The sequence below is a fragment of the Panthera tigris genome, chromosome A1 (genome assembly GCF_018350195.1).
Source record: "Panthera tigris isolate Pti1 chromosome A1, P.tigris_Pti1_mat1.1, whole genome shotgun sequence".
NCBI lineage: Eukaryota > Metazoa > Chordata > Mammalia > Carnivora > Felidae > Panthera > Panthera tigris.
In genome coordinates this window covers 108,116,997-108,133,512 of record NC_056660.1, presented here as the reverse complement: position 1 = coordinate 108,133,512, position 16,516 = coordinate 108,116,997, and the positions used below count along the sequence as shown (strand labels likewise).

The 16,516-nt window shown below is 34.5% G+C and overlaps 1 protein-coding gene across 2 annotated transcripts in view; it reads left to right on the top strand.

The window, feature by feature from the left end:
• Positions 1-16,516, top strand: part of FNIP1 (folliculin interacting protein 1) — a 148,262-nt gene that overhangs the window by 110,598 nt on the left and 21,148 nt on the right. For both annotated transcript variants that reach the window (XM_007087784.3, XM_007087783.3), the window contains 4 exons: positions 1,419-1,620; positions 5,365-5,450; positions 13,258-13,404; positions 14,580-14,749. In XM_007087784.3, the coding sequence (XP_007087846.1) occupies positions 1,419-1,620; positions 5,365-5,450; positions 13,258-13,404; positions 14,580-14,749 (605 nt within the window). The remainder of the gene's footprint in view (positions 1-1,418; positions 1,621-5,364; positions 5,451-13,257; positions 13,405-14,579; positions 14,750-16,516) is intronic.

Here is a 16,516-nt window from a genome sequence, read left to right as displayed (position 1 = left end):
CTGATTTCATTCAGCATGTCTTTAAGTTTCATCTATGTTGTAGAATGTATCAGGATTTTATTTCTTTTTATGGCTGAATGATATTCCATTGTATGTATATATCATATTTTGTTTATTCACTTATCTGTTGATGGACTTTTGGGTGGCTTCCACCTTTTGGTTTTTGCACGTAATGCTGATATGAATATATGTGTATAAATACCTGTTTGAGTCTCTGCTTTCAATTTTGGGGGTGGGTATACCCAGAAGTGGAATTTTCGGGTGATATGGTAATTCTTTGAATATGTTTTTGAAGAAATGCCATACTGTTTTCCACAGTTGCCATTTTACATTTTTGCCAGTAAGTAGTTATTTTTCTGTTTTTTTTTTTTTTATAATAGCCATCCTAATGGATGTGAAGTAGTATCTTATTGTGGTTTTGATTTGCATTTCCCTAATGCAGTAATATTCCCTAATATTGCCTAATGGTTAGTGATATTGAGTATATTTTTATGTGCTTATTGGCCATGTGTCTGTCTTTTGGAGAAATATCTATACAAGTGGTTTGCCCATTTTTTAATTAGGTTGTTTTGTTGTTGTTGAGGTGTAGGTGTTCTTTATATATTCTAATATTATTCCCTTATGAGACATATGGTTGGCAGTAATTTCTCCCATTCCATGGGTGGCCTTTTCATTCTGATATACAGTAGTTTTTAATTTTATGTAGTCCAGTTTATCTTTTTTCTTTTGTTGTCTGTATTTTTGGTGTCATATCCAAGAAATAAATGCCAAATTCAGTGTCATAAATCTTTTACCCTATGTTTTTTCCTAAAAGTTTTATAATTGTAACTCTTCTGTTTAGGTGTTTGTTCAGTGTACTCCATGTTTTGATATTTCAGTTTTTCATGTTTCTAATTAGACAAGTTAATTCATTCTTGAAAGATTTTTTTTAAGCCTATGTCAAGTACAGCTTAGATTAAACGTAGTATAAAATTAATGTACGTAGTACAACGTAGATTAAATAAAGTTTCTTGTTTTCTGTTTTAGTTACTCCCTTTAGTCCTTGATTTTTTAAATTTTACTCTTGAATTCAGAAGGAGATACAAGTAGATCATAGAACAGTGAATTATATCAGAGTCATTTATAACCTTAAAATTAAGGCATTTTAGGTGGATTATGAATTGGGAATTAACTCCTTTTTTTTTAGTGACTTCTAACTAAACAAAAATGTTCCCAATATGACTCTGTTAAAATTTTTTCTAAAAATGTGAGTATGAAGGAATAGCCAGTAGATTTTTCATAGACAGTTGAGATACATTTTTAGATTTACTTGATAAAACAGCAGAAGACCTTTAGCTTGTATACATTAAATTAGCAAGGAGATGAAATTGTGAATTTAATTATTTTTTTTATATTAAAAAAAAACATTTATTTTTAAGGTCTATAGAAGAAAGCTTTAATCTGTCAGATGAAAGCTGTGGCCCTAATCCAGGAATTGTGAGGAAAAAGAAGATTGCAATTGGGGTAATCTTTTCATTATCCAAAGATGAAGATGAAAATAACAAATTTAATGAATTCTTTTTTTCACATTTTCCTCTCTTTGAAAGCCACATGAACAAACTAAAGAGTGCAATAGAACAGGTAAGCATAGTCATGTTGCTGGTTTGTTAATGTCCTTTATTTTCCTCTGAATCTTACTCTCCTGGTTTAGTATTATGTTTATTCATCTGGCAGAAAAACTAACAGCCATGGCGCAAGTACACTACCAAGTGCTCTGGAGGTGCAATATAGACTTCAACTGTTATTAAGGACCTTACTGCCTAATAAATGGTATAAAGTCATTCATTCATTCATTTAATAAATGTTTGTGGGCCCATAATGTGGCAAGCAGTAACCTAGTAACTGAAGATAATATGGGGAAAAAGCAGCACTCTTGATCTCATGAGATAGCAAATAAATTAATAGATAAGATTTTTGATGGTAAATACCGTGGAGAAAAATAAAACAGGTTTATAAGGAATGTTGGGTGGAGTTATTGCTCATTTTTTATTGGCTAGTCATGAAGGCTCCTGATAAAATGACATTTGATCCAGAGATATGGAAGAAGTGAGATACAACTATCTGAGGGAAAAATTTCCCAGGCAGGGGCAAAGGCTTTGTGTCAAGAATAATCTTGATGCTTAAGCAAAGAGGAGGCCAAAGTGGCTGGGTTGGAAGTAAGATCAGATTATGTAGGGACTTTTAGGATATCATTGTAAGAGCACTGACATTTACTCTTAAGAAAGATGGGAAACTATTGGAGTTTCAAGCAGAGGAATGACATTATTTATGAGGATTACTCTTATTGCTGGTGGAGAATAGATTTCTAGGGTCAAACGTGGATGTTGCAGTTAGGAGTTTGTTGCAGTGATCCAGGTGAGAGATGGCAGGTACACCAAATTAGTGATGGAATTGGTGAGCAGTGGTTGGATTCTGGATATGTTTTGAAAATTGAGCTAATGAAATTAGCTGATGTATGAGAAAGAGAGCAGTTGGCTTGAGATTTTTCATTTAAGCAGTAAGAAGGATGGAGTTGCTAGTACTAAAATGGGAAAGATTAAGATGGAACAGTTTCGGTGGAGGAAAGTCAGCTGATTGTTTGAAATGCCTCCTGGATATTATATGAGTCTAGAGTTTAGGAGAAAGCTCCAGGCTAGACTGTCATCAGTGTATGGATGATCTTTAAAGCCGTGAAACTGAGGGATTAAAAAAAAGTAAAGGAGGTCCTAGACTTGATTTGTGTAGCATTTTAACAGTTAAAATCTGAAGAGTTGAGAAAACCCACAGAAGAAACGGGATTGGCCATTCAAGTAATAGGAAGAAACAAGATAGAGTACTTTTTTAGGGGGAGCCAAGTGAAGGAAGTGTTTTAAGAAGGTAGGACTGATCATTTGTATTTCATGCTGCTGCTAGTGTGTATGATAAATTTGTATAAAGTAAGAAAATTGTGAATACAAGAAAGAACATAAGAATAACTAAAAAAGACAAGCAAAGTTGTTAGGAGTCCACAGGAAAGAAAAATTATTTCCTGTTGAGAAGATGTTTCGTTTGGACTACATCCTAAAGCATGTTTATGATTTTTAAACATAAAGTTTTGAAAATTGGATATAGTAGAATAGCAAGGAAAATAGATATACTTGCCACCCAAAAATAACTATGTAACCTTTTGCTCAAAGTCTTACCCAGGCTATTTCTATATATATTGTACTTTTACTTGATTGGTATTGTTATGTGTACATGTTCTTTTTGTTATGTACATATTTTAAAATACCCATCATTGTAGGGGTGCCTGGGTGGTTCATTTGGTTGAATGTCTGACTCTTGATTTTGGCTCAGGTCATGATCTCATGGGTTCATGAGATCGAGCCCTGCATTGGGCTCTGTGCTGATAGTGAGGAGCCTCCTTGAGATTGTCTCTCTCCCTCTCTCCATGCCCCTCTCCTGCATGTGTGTGTGCATGCATGCTCACTCTCTCAAAATAAATAAACATTTAAAAAATTAAAAAAAAAACAAACTCATCATTGTAACATACATATTTCTCATGTCATTATAAATCATCCTTAAATATATTTTAGTGGATTTCCTTAAGTAACAATATTTCTATTAGGTTATTTCTTCTTTTTCACAATGTAATTACACTGTAGTTAACATCTTGGTGAATTTTTGGAAGACATTCCCAGGAAGTTAAACTAATATATCAGTGGATATAATTAAATTATTAATCCCTTTGATGGTATGTGGAACTAACCACCACTACCATACCAACCAGCCATGGGTCGTATGGCTGCAGAATTAATGGAAACCAGATCTCAAAGAATGCCTTCCATAAGTTTTGACTTTGTTGTTAAAGCTATCTCCAAATTGTGCTTTAGAATATTAATTTACCGGTATGTTTTTTAAAAGAGAGTGGAATAAGAGGCTGTAGAGGGGAAGACCAGTAAGAATGATCTAGAAAGCAGAGGATGCATTTCAGTAACTTATCAATGACTGAGGCTTATCTGCCTCTAGAGAGTACATTGATGTTTGTTATTCACATGAAGTCTGTCAAAGGACAAAGAGATCATTAGCAGTACACTTTTACGGAACAGATGAGTAAAGGCCATTTTTACTTACTTTTTCAGAAGTTAGACTTTGGTGGCATTTTCTTCAGTTGGCTGCTGTCCCTTTTTTAAAGTATGTTGGTTCCAGAGTCTGTACACATACATAATATTTAGTTGTGGCTGAACTGACATTTTGGGTTACAGGGAAAATTGTGAAGTTTTGTATAAAACTTGATATATTCAGTCAATATAGAACTCATTAAAGATTACTTTTTAAATGTTTTAATGTTTTGACCATTTTATAACCTAAAGGTGTACATTGCAGTACTTACAGTCGTTTGGATATTTGTTCAAGTTTAACATCTTATTTCTTATTATAGCTAAAAGGTAAAGCTTAATGAATGAATACCTTTATGTAAGGTTTTGTCTCTGGGCACTTTGAGAATTATTTTGAAGCCTGTGCTACCTTTTGAGATCTGTAATGTAATCTTAATACTTTACTGCTGGTAAAATTAATAACAGTGTTCAATTCTAGCTAAAGAATATTCACTTTTTTATACATTGGGAATCTGTCAACAGTTTGTGAAAACATAAGTAAGTTTTACTTAGTTTTTGGGTATACGTGAACATGATTTCTGACCTTAAAGTAGTCTGATTTTTTAAAAAGATGTTTAAAATTTTTTAAATTGATTTTTAATCATAAAAGTTATGCAGAAGTACATTCCCTTTGAAAAAGCGTAAAAAATTACAAGGTTATTTTTGACATCTGTATCCTAATCCAGATCCCCGTTTTGTTCACCTAAAGCAAGGCCTCTCAACCTTGGCTAAATATGTTTTAAGAAAGCAAATATTACTAATAACTTGTGATATCTTTCAATAGAATCTTGATGTTCTAGGTTTTATAAAAGGTTTACTTAAGAAGCCATTATCTGTGAAATATTAGAGGAAACCATGAGCTGTTGTTACTGAGTTATCATTGTATCTTGTTCTGTTTGTTAAAAAAAAAAAAGTAGTTTTATATAATCCAGAAACTGTCAATATCATTTTCTCTTTGTATTGATATTCTTTCATTTGACAGTTAGAGTAAAAGATTTAACATTAGAAAATTTTGAATTTTGTTATAATTGTTAATGATCAAGGGTACGTACAGTAAAGCCACTGTAAATATATGTGCCTTCTTTACATCTTTCTAGACAAGGTTGGTGGTAAAGTGTTGTGGAAATAAGTGACTTTGTCTTTCACTTTTTTTTTCTTCAGTGTTTTGCCTGTGATCAGTGTAAGAATTAACTATTTCATTACTTTCAAGGCTATGAAAATGAGCCGGAGATCTGCTGATGCCAGTCAGAGGAGTTTGGCATATAATCGAATAGTTGATGCCCTAAATGAATTCAGGTATGTATTCTCCAGCTTTTCATAATTTAGAGTTGTCTAGCAGTGTATGCAAGATTTATTTAGTTTCTTTAGCTTATTCTAATAAAATTTAATTTTTTGAATTTCTTTGTCCCATGGCCAGATGAGGGTGTATAAATCACTAGGCCATGGCTTTTATGTTATTAAATGTCAAATGGGCTAGGGATTCAGGCACATTTGGGATTCATCAGTGGGATCGTTTTTAGTACCGAACCATTACACACAGCAAATATGAAGAGGAGATCCTCATTCCAGCAGAAATGTGCTTTGTCTTCCCTGTTGGGCTCCTAGAGACTGGTCAAGTGTACCACCAGTAGTTATTATCACCAGTAGTTTATGTATCTGTTTTAGAAAAACTGGCTTAATATTTGTTCATTGATGACTGAATGGTCTATATTGGGGCAGGGATCTCCTGGATTGTTGTTTTAAAAGGACTATCACATTTTGAAGTGAGAACCTGTTTTAGCTTGTGCTATTTCAGGATTGCTGTGGTAAACTATAGGCATGTCACACACATACACATATACCCACATACCTTTTGTTAATGGAGATTACTAAGGGGTGGTGTATTTAGTAAATTTGACAGTAAGAGAAAACCTGTGTTTGTTTTCAACTTTTTTATTCTTCATTTTTCTCTTACTGTGTTAAAAGTAAACCTCAGTGGAAGTGAATCTGGTTTCTTTGTTTTTTTAACCTCTCTCAAAATGAGAGACTTAATTGCCTGAACAATGTTTTGTATAATATTTGAAACTGAATTACACATAACCATTAAATAGAAATTTCATGGTAAAAATAACCTAACTAATATGGAATGTTTTATCATGTTTTTAATTTATTTAAATTGAGTATACTTTATAGCTGTTGTGTAGTAATCATCCACTGGTCTCAGCTACTGAGAAGGATAAAATTTTCTAGTCATTCATCTTTTATTTACCATAGTTTTTAGGATAAAAGGCATTAAAAGTGAGTTTAAATATCTTCCATTTTTGTTCATTAAATTCAGTGGTTAGGGAATGTGTAGAGAAAAATTAGAGAAATAAATTTCAACCTGTATTCTTTCTTTTTTTGTCTTAGAAGGAAATAACTTGCACAAGTGAAAATTATATTGGAGGTGATAGTTTTACTAATTTATATATATATATATATATGTATATATATATACATATATATATGTATATATATATAAAAATGGTAGCATATTAACATCTGATAGGAACAAAATCTGTGTCTTAGATCTCAGTTTGATTCTGATGCTTTCTTTGTCTTTTCAGACTGTGTTTATTGTCTTTTAGCAATTTTTTGTTGATACGATATGGTGGCAAGGTGCTGGGAATGGAGGAGGAAGTATTCTATAATCTTGTGCTTTAATCTTAGTTCTTTTTGGTGAGCTTGTTTTTAAGTAATATTTTCATGTAAGGATACAATGAATTGAAATAAAAAATGATTGATTTTGTTAAAACTCAAATTGATTTTGTTTGGAACTTAAAGTATATTAAAAACTTCCAATTAAAAAGAAAAATGCAGTGCTCAGCTGATCACTAGGCAAATGTAACAAAATGTTTCCCAGACTTGTGGAGTTTGAATCAGGAGGTCTAGAGCCTTGCATTTTTATTTCACAATCTGTGTGGAAATTACTAGGTTAAACTGTTTTCAGGGAAAAAAATTACCAAATCTGTACTACTACAATGTTAGGTATATTTGCAAGCCTTCATTGTACAACCATACAGCAACTGCAGCTGTACAGTTCTGAGAAAGGATGTCATACTCCACATTTGAGAATATTATTTTGAAATAATGACTTTCTGGCCTTGGAAATTCTTGAGAGAGATTATGCGTGCTATGGGAGAAGTTCTTTTGTTTTATTGAAACCAAGACATGTTGAACATTGTAACCTGAAATATTATCAGCTGAGTACCATGGTTATTTATACATTTCTCTTGGTTTACGACAGCTTAGCTCTTCACACATTCCCTTGTAGCTCTGGTCATCTCTGTTTACAGAGCTGAAGAATTTTACTCTAACTGCATAACTCAAAGAAATTCTAGAGTGATTTCTCTATGAGAAATCTGTAAAATATGCCTTTGTCATGAATATAAGTGGTTTTCAAGAAATATGAAAAGTTACAATCTTCTCAGTTTCTAAATTTAATCTGTAATTTGCTTGAAAGTTCACTCAAAGATTCTTAAGAGTTCTGCTTTTCCTGAAGTGGATACTATACCTTTAAAGTAAAAGAAAGGTGCTCTTAATGATTGGTATTCTGTAAGTAATTTTTAAAAATTTTTGTTTCAGTTGAGTTGTTCTGTTGACTTTAGACTGGAATTATTAAAAATATATGTTTGAACAGAACTTTTGCTTATTTGCCTAAACGAATCCTGTAATATTCTTTTTGAGTTTCACATTTTAACTATTACAAGGCAGTGTGAATCTTTGCCCTTGCACTAGAAACTGTTTCTTACATTATTGAGTTGATAGTTTTTTCTCTGCAGTCACAAGCTTTGTGGAAAAAGGCCAAGAGTCCCTATTTTAGGTCTGAGGAAACTCTGCCATTATAGATCCAGTTGAGGTTACCAGAATAGTAATATTGTTATAAGATTCATTCCTAGTAGAATACTGATCTTGCTCTTTGGTTATAAAAATTTTTATTCAAAACAATTTTAAATACCTGTGAGTTAATTGCTATATTATTGGGTAGTACAAAAGGCCTCATCTTAGAATTTTAATATTGCCTAGAATTTACAGTATGTATGACTTATATAACCATTGAAAATGTAGGTCATAACTGTATACCTTTCCTTTTGTATTAGTTTGATTATTTTACTTCAGTCACTGTACAGATATGAAAGTCTGTAAGTCAGTTAAGCATTCTTACAGAATCTTAAAAATACTTTATAAACTGTTACAATTTTTGTTAGGTCTATCATTAGTACTTTAATATATACATTTAATCCTTGTTACATACAGATTGTACATTTGTGAATTCACCTACTTGCTGAAATTTATTTATGACCTCAAAATATACTCAGTGTTGGGGCGCCTGGGTGGCTCAGTCGGTTGGGCGGCCGACTTCAGCTCAGGTCACGATCTCGCGGTCCGTGAGTTCGAGCCCCGCGTCAGGCTCTGGGCTGACGGCTCAGAGCCTGGAGACTGCTTCCGATTCTGTGTCTCCCTCTCTCTCTGCCCCTCCCCCGTTCATGCTCTGTCTCTCTCTGTCTCAAAAATAAATAAAAATGTTAAAAAAAAAATTAAAAAAAAATATACTCAGTGTTTTAATGATCACTTGTAACATGTGCAGAACAGTGAAAAAAATAGAGTAGTCCGATACATTCCTAGATGAGGTTGAACAAGGCATTACTCTGCCTTCTTGTTTCAGCTCTCAATCTGTAAACAAGTATCCTTTTTGCATCTATTTAAAGGCACTTTTTTTTTTTCATTTTGTGCTTTTTGTTAGTGATTTTGCTATTAAAAATCACCCTCGGGGTTCCTGGGTGGCTCAGTCGGTTAAGCTTCCAACTTTGGCTCAGGTCATGATCTCACTGTTTGTGGGTTTGAGCCCCACGTCAGGCTCTGTGCTGACAGCTCAGAGCTTGGAGCCTGCTTTGGATTCTGTGTGTCCCTCTCTAACTGCCCCTCTCCTGCTCACATTCTATCTCTTAAAAATAAACGTAAAAAAAAAAAAAAATCACCCTCGAGTGTACTGCTGAAATGCTATCTAATGTTCCTAAGTGTAAGAAGGCAGTGATGTGCCTTACAGACAAAATACATGTAACCTTCATGAATACCTGAGTTGCAGTGCTGTTGGCTGTGAATTCAATGTAAATGAATCAATAGTATATTAAATAAGGTATCTGTAAACAGAAACCCACATAAAACAAGGTTATGTATTGAAGAGCTGACAAAAATGTGATGAGAGACTCACAGGAACCTAACTATGCTATGTATTTTCCCTAGGTAAAGTGATTCATTGTTCACTAATTCATTGTTTGCATCAGCTTTACAGAACATTGCTGCAAATAATGAGAATCTGTCTTAATTTTTAAATTAAATGATTATTAAAAATTAATAGGTAGTTTTTAAAGTATGTGATTATTTGAGACCAGATGATTAATGAATTTGGGGTAGTTGGGAAGAGGAAGGAAATGATTCACATGCATGCAGAAGCCATGATACCTAGACAGACAAGAAGCATGTTTAGTTAGCAGAGCGATTTGGCAAAGTTGAGGTCCTTGGACTCTGACTTAGACTTTCTGCATATCAAAGAAAACTAAATCAGGCCCACAGTTTACTTCCACCTAAAGTAGTCTTTCATTCTTTAGGGACAGTCAGGAAAAATAAGGGGTCAGGTAACTAAAAATTCTTACCTTTCTTACCACTGAAAATTAGGGCATAATCATTAGGGGAGAGGAGAAGAAAGTACTATTACTTCTAGATTGCTAATAACAACATAGAGTTGTGTATAATGAGAAACTCCATTGCATAATTAATTTATTTGCCTTCTTTGCATTTGATACACTCTGAGGTTGTAGTACCTAGTCTTAAGCATCAAAACATTAAACCTAATGCCCTCAGTGGACCACTATACCAAGGTTAGTGATCTGGCTCTGCCCCATGACACATGGACTTGTAGTAGTCTCTAATATGCTTAAGAAACTCATGGAAAATGAATCGATCAGCTCATTCATTCATTTATACAGTATTTCTTTTCATCAGAAAGTACATTCACATGGTTAAAGACACAGAATATGCTGAGAAATCTAATAATGAAAAAGAAATGAACCATATCCTCTCTTTCCCATCCCCATTCTTACTTCTCAAGAACACTCTGACCTATTTCTTTTATTTACCTCCACATTACTAAACAGTATACTTACTGTAGATATTTCTTGATTTATCAATTTTGGAGCATTTCTAATTCCTGCCATGAGTTTATACCTGCCTGTTAGGTATAACAGGCCTGTTAGGTATAACAGGCCTGTTAGGCCCTTCAGCTTCAGTATAGCTCTAGCACTAGCTTGAGTTCTGGTAAATTTTCTACTTTCTTTGATTATTTATTTTCCTCTGTCTTTTCTGTCTTGAATTCTTTTTGTTAGGTATATGCCTGAACTGACCTTTTATGTCTTTTTCATGTTTTCCTTTTTTTGAATGTATCATTTTCTATTTCCTCTGGAGTCATTTTGTGTGAGTGAGTGTGTGTTTCTGTTTTTCTGGTTGTGTCCCTCTCTCCTTGGAGGCTCTCCCTCTATATCAGGATTTGGGTCGCCCTTCCACAGCTGAGAGTGAAGCACTAAAATACAGGTTGGGAGTTCTGTACATAATTAGGCACAAACTGGAGAACTTTACTTTAAGGTGGTGGTTCTGAACCTGTTTTTATTATCACTTCCTGAAGGAGCATATATAAGACATTTTTTTCTCCTAATTGCTGTCCCTTCTTCCCATTAAATTTTAATATCACAAGATTCATTGTGTATCTATTTACATACTGCGAAATCTTCGAATATCGGTAAGGCTTTGAGCAATGTTATTTCTCTGGGCTAGTCAGTTGCTACATCTGTTCTTCTAGTCTCTAGTCATTCTGTGGAAAAATAGGGGGTGCAGAAAGGGGTCATCAGCCATTTATGGACCTTGAATTAGTCTCCCTGTTTACAGTCCTCTATAACTCCTGCCCTAACTTTACCAGGCATTTGTCAGTCTCGAGCCTCTTCTTGTTTCATTGGAGGAGATTAGCTATGTATGTGTCCCCTTCTGTGAGCACTGTAACCCATATCATCATCTACCTTAACACTTCACTTAACATTCCTTTCTGTGTTTTGTGTTCTAGAATTTTATTACATGTATAATTTAAATTTTAAGTCCGATTATTCCCCATTTTTATTTGCTATAGTAATTTATCTGTTGGGGTGCCTGGGTGGCTCAGTCAGTTAAGCTTCTGACTTCAGCTCAGGTCATGATCTTGCAGTCTGTGAGCTCAATCCCTGTGTCAGGCTCTGTGCTGACAGCTCAGAGCCTGGAGCCTGCTTCAGATTCTGTGTTTCTGTCTTTCTCTGCACCTCCCTTGCTTCATACTCTTGTCACTCTCTCAAAAATAAACAGTTAAAAAGATTTTTTTTAATCTGTCTTTGGATCCTTAACGGGTGTTCATTTGGGACCTCAGAACTGAACGGGATAAACATTGGTGCTCACTTTTCCATCTTACTTGGACATCCTTAATAGGCTTTAAAAATAAACATTTTCAGCTATTCCTAGTTTATATTTGAATCATATTTTTCTCTGTAAAATGCCTGTAATTCTTTTCCATTTGTTTATTTTCAAGTTCTCAGCCATGATATTATGCCCTACCAAGAACTCATTAATGTGACCTGTGTTTGTCACTTTTATCCATTGTAATATATTGTGTTCATGCTGGGTCAAGATTCAGTAAAATTTATACAGGCAAGATAATTCTTTTCCTTTTTTGGGGTTCTAGGTGTTAGAGAATTATGCTTAGGGTGCTTGGGTGGCTCAGTAGGTTCAGCGTCTGACTTCGGCTCAGGTCATGATCTTACCGTTTGTGAGTTCGAGACCTGCGTTGGGGCTCTGTGCTGACACTGTGGAGCCTGGAACCTGCTTTGAGTTCTATGTCTCCTTCTCTCTCTGCCCCTCCCCCACTCTCTTGTGTGCGCTCTCTCAAAAATAAACATTAAAAAAATTAAAAAAAAAAGAATTATGCTGAAGTAGGTATTAGACCTATGGAGATCTCAGATAACTTTCTAGAGTTGTACTTTCTAATATAGTAGCCATTAGCCATATGTGGATACTTGAATTGTTTTTTGGTACTTAATTTAAATAAAATTAAAGTTAAAATCAATTAGTCATACTGACCACATTTTAAGTGTTAAGTAATCACATAGGACTAGTGGGTGCCATCTTGGACAGCACAGATACAGAACATTCCCATCACTGTGGAAAAAAAGGTTCTATCACATAGCACTGTTCTAGAGAGTAGAAAGTAGGACACAGTTCTGTATCTTCCAAAAGATCAACTAGTTTCTTAAGCCTCAGCTTTGTAGCATTTGCTTAATCTGAGTGTATAGGACTTGGCTGAATAGATATTAATGTGGAAGTAAAATGATTAATATTTTAAAGGTGTCCTTGAAGCCTTAAGGAGAGAGTGTAATTCATGGGTCTAGCTGTTGTCTAAGTAAATGCAAGAGAGAGCCAGAAAAGCGTCATCATAATTGTGCAATAATGCTTTCTTCTGTTGATTCAAGGAAAAACATCAGAAGATTGAAAGTCATAAAATACAGAGTGCAGATATAGTGTCCTTAGAACTTTACTAAAGAGTCTCAGCATAGGCAACAAAATGATGCCAATAAACTATTGTTTTGAGTGGGTGTATGGATAAGCTATTATCCAATACAGAGTATTTTTCTCCTCTAGGTTGTTGATTATTTGCATTATATTTAAGTATGGCATATACCTTACAAACGAAGAACTGGAAGGGGTTTAGAAATTATCTGGTTCTATACTTTCATTTTTATGGGTGGCAGAAACTGATGCCTAAAGTAGGGAAGTAATTTACCCAAGAGCACACAGTCATCAGGGGCAGAGACTGCATCAGAACCATCATATATTGAGTTCATGTGCAGAGCATTCCTGTGTTACTATGCTGGTGACAAAGAAGGAATGACTTGATTGATTTTGTCCTTTTGAAAGTTTTTATAATCTACCTGTGAGGCCCAACCTGACAATATAAACTTTAAGAGTATGTAGTGCTGGGAACTATGAATTTCATAATGTGTTTTCCTCTTTTTAGAACAACAATTTGTAATCTTTATACAATGCCACGAATTGGAGAGCCTGTCTGGCTTACAATGATGTCGGGGACTCCAGAAAAAAACCAGCTTTGTCATCGTTTCATGAAGGAGTTCACATTTCTAATGGAAAATGCTTCCAAAAATCAGTATGGCTTTCTCTCTTTCTTTTTGTATATCTATCTTAGTTATTATTTACTATAACGTGATTATCTATATTTTGATCAAACTCAGTTACAAAAGTGAAATAATTAACTGTTATCCCGTGATTATCTATATTTTGATCAAACTCAGTTACAAAAGTGATTTAAATAATTAACTGTTATCCTTGGAATTATTTCATATTATTAATAACCAAAACTGAATTCCAAAAGATAGTTAAGAGATAGGATATGGAGTGCCCCGCATGGCTCAGTTGGTTAAGTGTCCGACTTTAGCTCAGGTCATGATCTCATGGTTTGTGAGTTAGAGCCCCACATGGGGCTGCTGTCACCTTGGAGCCTGCTTCAGATCCTCTGTCTCCCCCTCTCGCTGCCCCTCCCCTGCTTCTGTTTTCTTTCTGAAAAATAAACAGTTTTTAAATATTAAAAAAAGAGATAAGATATAGAAGTCCACAGAATATTATGAATGAAAAACTGTAAAAAGATCTTTAATTATGTGTTAACTTAAGGACTTAAAGTTCCTGACAACAATTCTCTGCGGCTTCCCATTGTTTGGTGAGTCGTATCCACTTACAGTTTCATTCTATAGAAAATAAGTAAAACAAACAAACAAACAAACAAAAAAACCCAAAACAAAACAAAAACAAACGAAGTGCCAGGATTCCAGTGATACATATTTAATGTGATCTTTTATCATACTTTTTCTTCTAACCATTACATCAGATTCCTAGAATCCAGATGAATAATTTAGATGTTTTATTCTTTTAGATGGTAGACAAAATTTGCTTAAAATGTTCCTTCATTTTCCTATTCAGTAATATGGAAATATATAGACTTGTTGGTTGATTCATTAATTTTGCAGAAACTAGTTTTTCAAGTAAAATGGTAGTTTTGTTTTGTAATTATGATCAGAAATAGCCCTGTGTGAATATTGCTTTTATTTCAAGGATTTTTTTTAACCCCTACCCAACCAAAAACTTTGTTAATATTTATTTTCATCCAGGTGATATGTCTTTTCTTTTTCTTTTCTTCTTTCCTCTCCTTTTTTAATGCTGTTTGGCTACATGAGAATATATAGTCTCTTTACTTTATTCTCTTGCTGCATTTTACATTAGGTCTAATGAAGGCAATTTGGGATATGATAGCTGTGTTTTTGTTTTCAGATTCTTGCCAGCACTCATTACTGCAGTTCTGACCAATCATCTTGCCTGGGTTCCAACAGTCATGCCAAATGGACAACCACCTATAAAAATATTTTTAGAAAAACATTCCTCTCAGAGTGTGGACATGTTGGCAAAGACTCATCCATATAACCCACTTTGGGCACAACTAGGTATGTCTGAAAACCCTTATGTTATGCATAATACTTAGACTTTTGTGTAACTGTCTGGAGTTACTTTATAGCAAAAACAAAAGTAAAGAAATAAGATGTTCTCTTTTACCTCCTCCATTCTAAAGCACTTCTTTACTTGTCCTTTCATGTCTTATTCCCATATTAAGTGGTATCTGTTCCTTAGAGATATAGAACTGCAGTGGGAACAAGAGAAGAAGCAGGATGAAGACTGGTTTACTAGTAACTTCAGGGTCTTGAGGGTGTTTTACATTACATACTTTTCCTGGGAAGCATGGATCAGAGTCACTTGTGATAGCTAGACTAAATCTGGTTAACTGAGAGGCAACCCTTGGGGTTCCTGTTTTCCACTTTTGTTTTTTTGTTGAGTAATTTTGGAAAATGTTTCCATTAGTGCAAGGCCCTGTTAAAAAAATGAATAACTGAGGAGAGAGGGGATAGTTGATTAGTTGACGGTCACTAGGCAGGCATTGTAGCATGATGCTTAAAAGTGCAGGCTGTGAGGGCAGGCTGAGGGTGGCTCAGTTGGTTAAGCATCTGACTTCAGCTCAGGTCATGATTTCGCGGTCCGGGAGTTTGAGCCCTGTGTCAGGCCCTGTGCTGACAGCTCAGAGCCTGGAGCCTGTTTTGGATTTTATGTCTTCCTCTCTTTCTTCCCCTCCCCTACTTACGCTCTGTCAGTCAAAAATGAATAAATGTTTAAAAAAATTTTTTAAAAAAGGACAGGCTGTGAGTTAGACAGACCACGTTTGGATTGTAGTCTCTTTGTTTACAAATTGGGGATAATAATAATAGATAGTACATACTTCATAAAGATGGGGAAATTAAATAAAATAATATGTGTAAAGTGCTTAGAACAGTGTGAGGTAAATATGGCTGCTGTTACTCCTGCTCTTACTCTATTGCTGTTAGGGCATGGGGGAGGAGTCCAATGAGAACATTTTGATGACTTGGTAGAAACTTCCCTTAGGTTGTGTTGATGAGTGAGCTTGTCCTGCAGGTGGTCATGTAACTTATTCATGTAACTTCCCTTCTTTTCTCTTTCTTCCCTCTCTTCCTTCTTCCTTTACTTTCATCTAGTTAATCGTGGAATAATTGACATACAGCCAACACATGTATAAAACACACAATTTTGTAAGTTTTGATATATATGTCAAAATATGAATGCCTCTGAAACCATTACCAAAATGAGGATGGTAAACATACCCATCGCTTCCAAAAGTTTCCTCATGTAATCTCTCCCTCCTTTCCCTACCTACTCTCCCTACTCACCTTCCTTTCCATACCCAGGCAGCTGTTGGTCTGCTTTCTGTCACCATAGATTACTTTGCAATTCTAGATATAAATGGAATCATACAGTACATGGTTTTTTTTCTGTCTGACTTTTTTCATTCAACATAATTACTTTGAGATTCACCTATGTTGTATATATTCATAGTCAATCCCTTTGTTATGCTAGGTAGTTTTCCATTATATGGATATTAACTTTTTTCAAATCAAGTATTCAGTGGTATTTTTTTATTTGGACATATCAAATTTATTTTCAAGTCTACAATCACTTATTGAGTGCATGATGTATGTAAGGTCCTGTGCAAAGAATATTGGGGGTATGAAAGGTGAAATGTAGTTCTTGGTATCAAGAAGTGGATAGTTTATTACTGAAGGTAATAAATAGAACAATAATAATAACAATGACAAATTATCGTCAACAAATACGGGGATAATTCAAAGAGGAACTGTAAGAGAAAT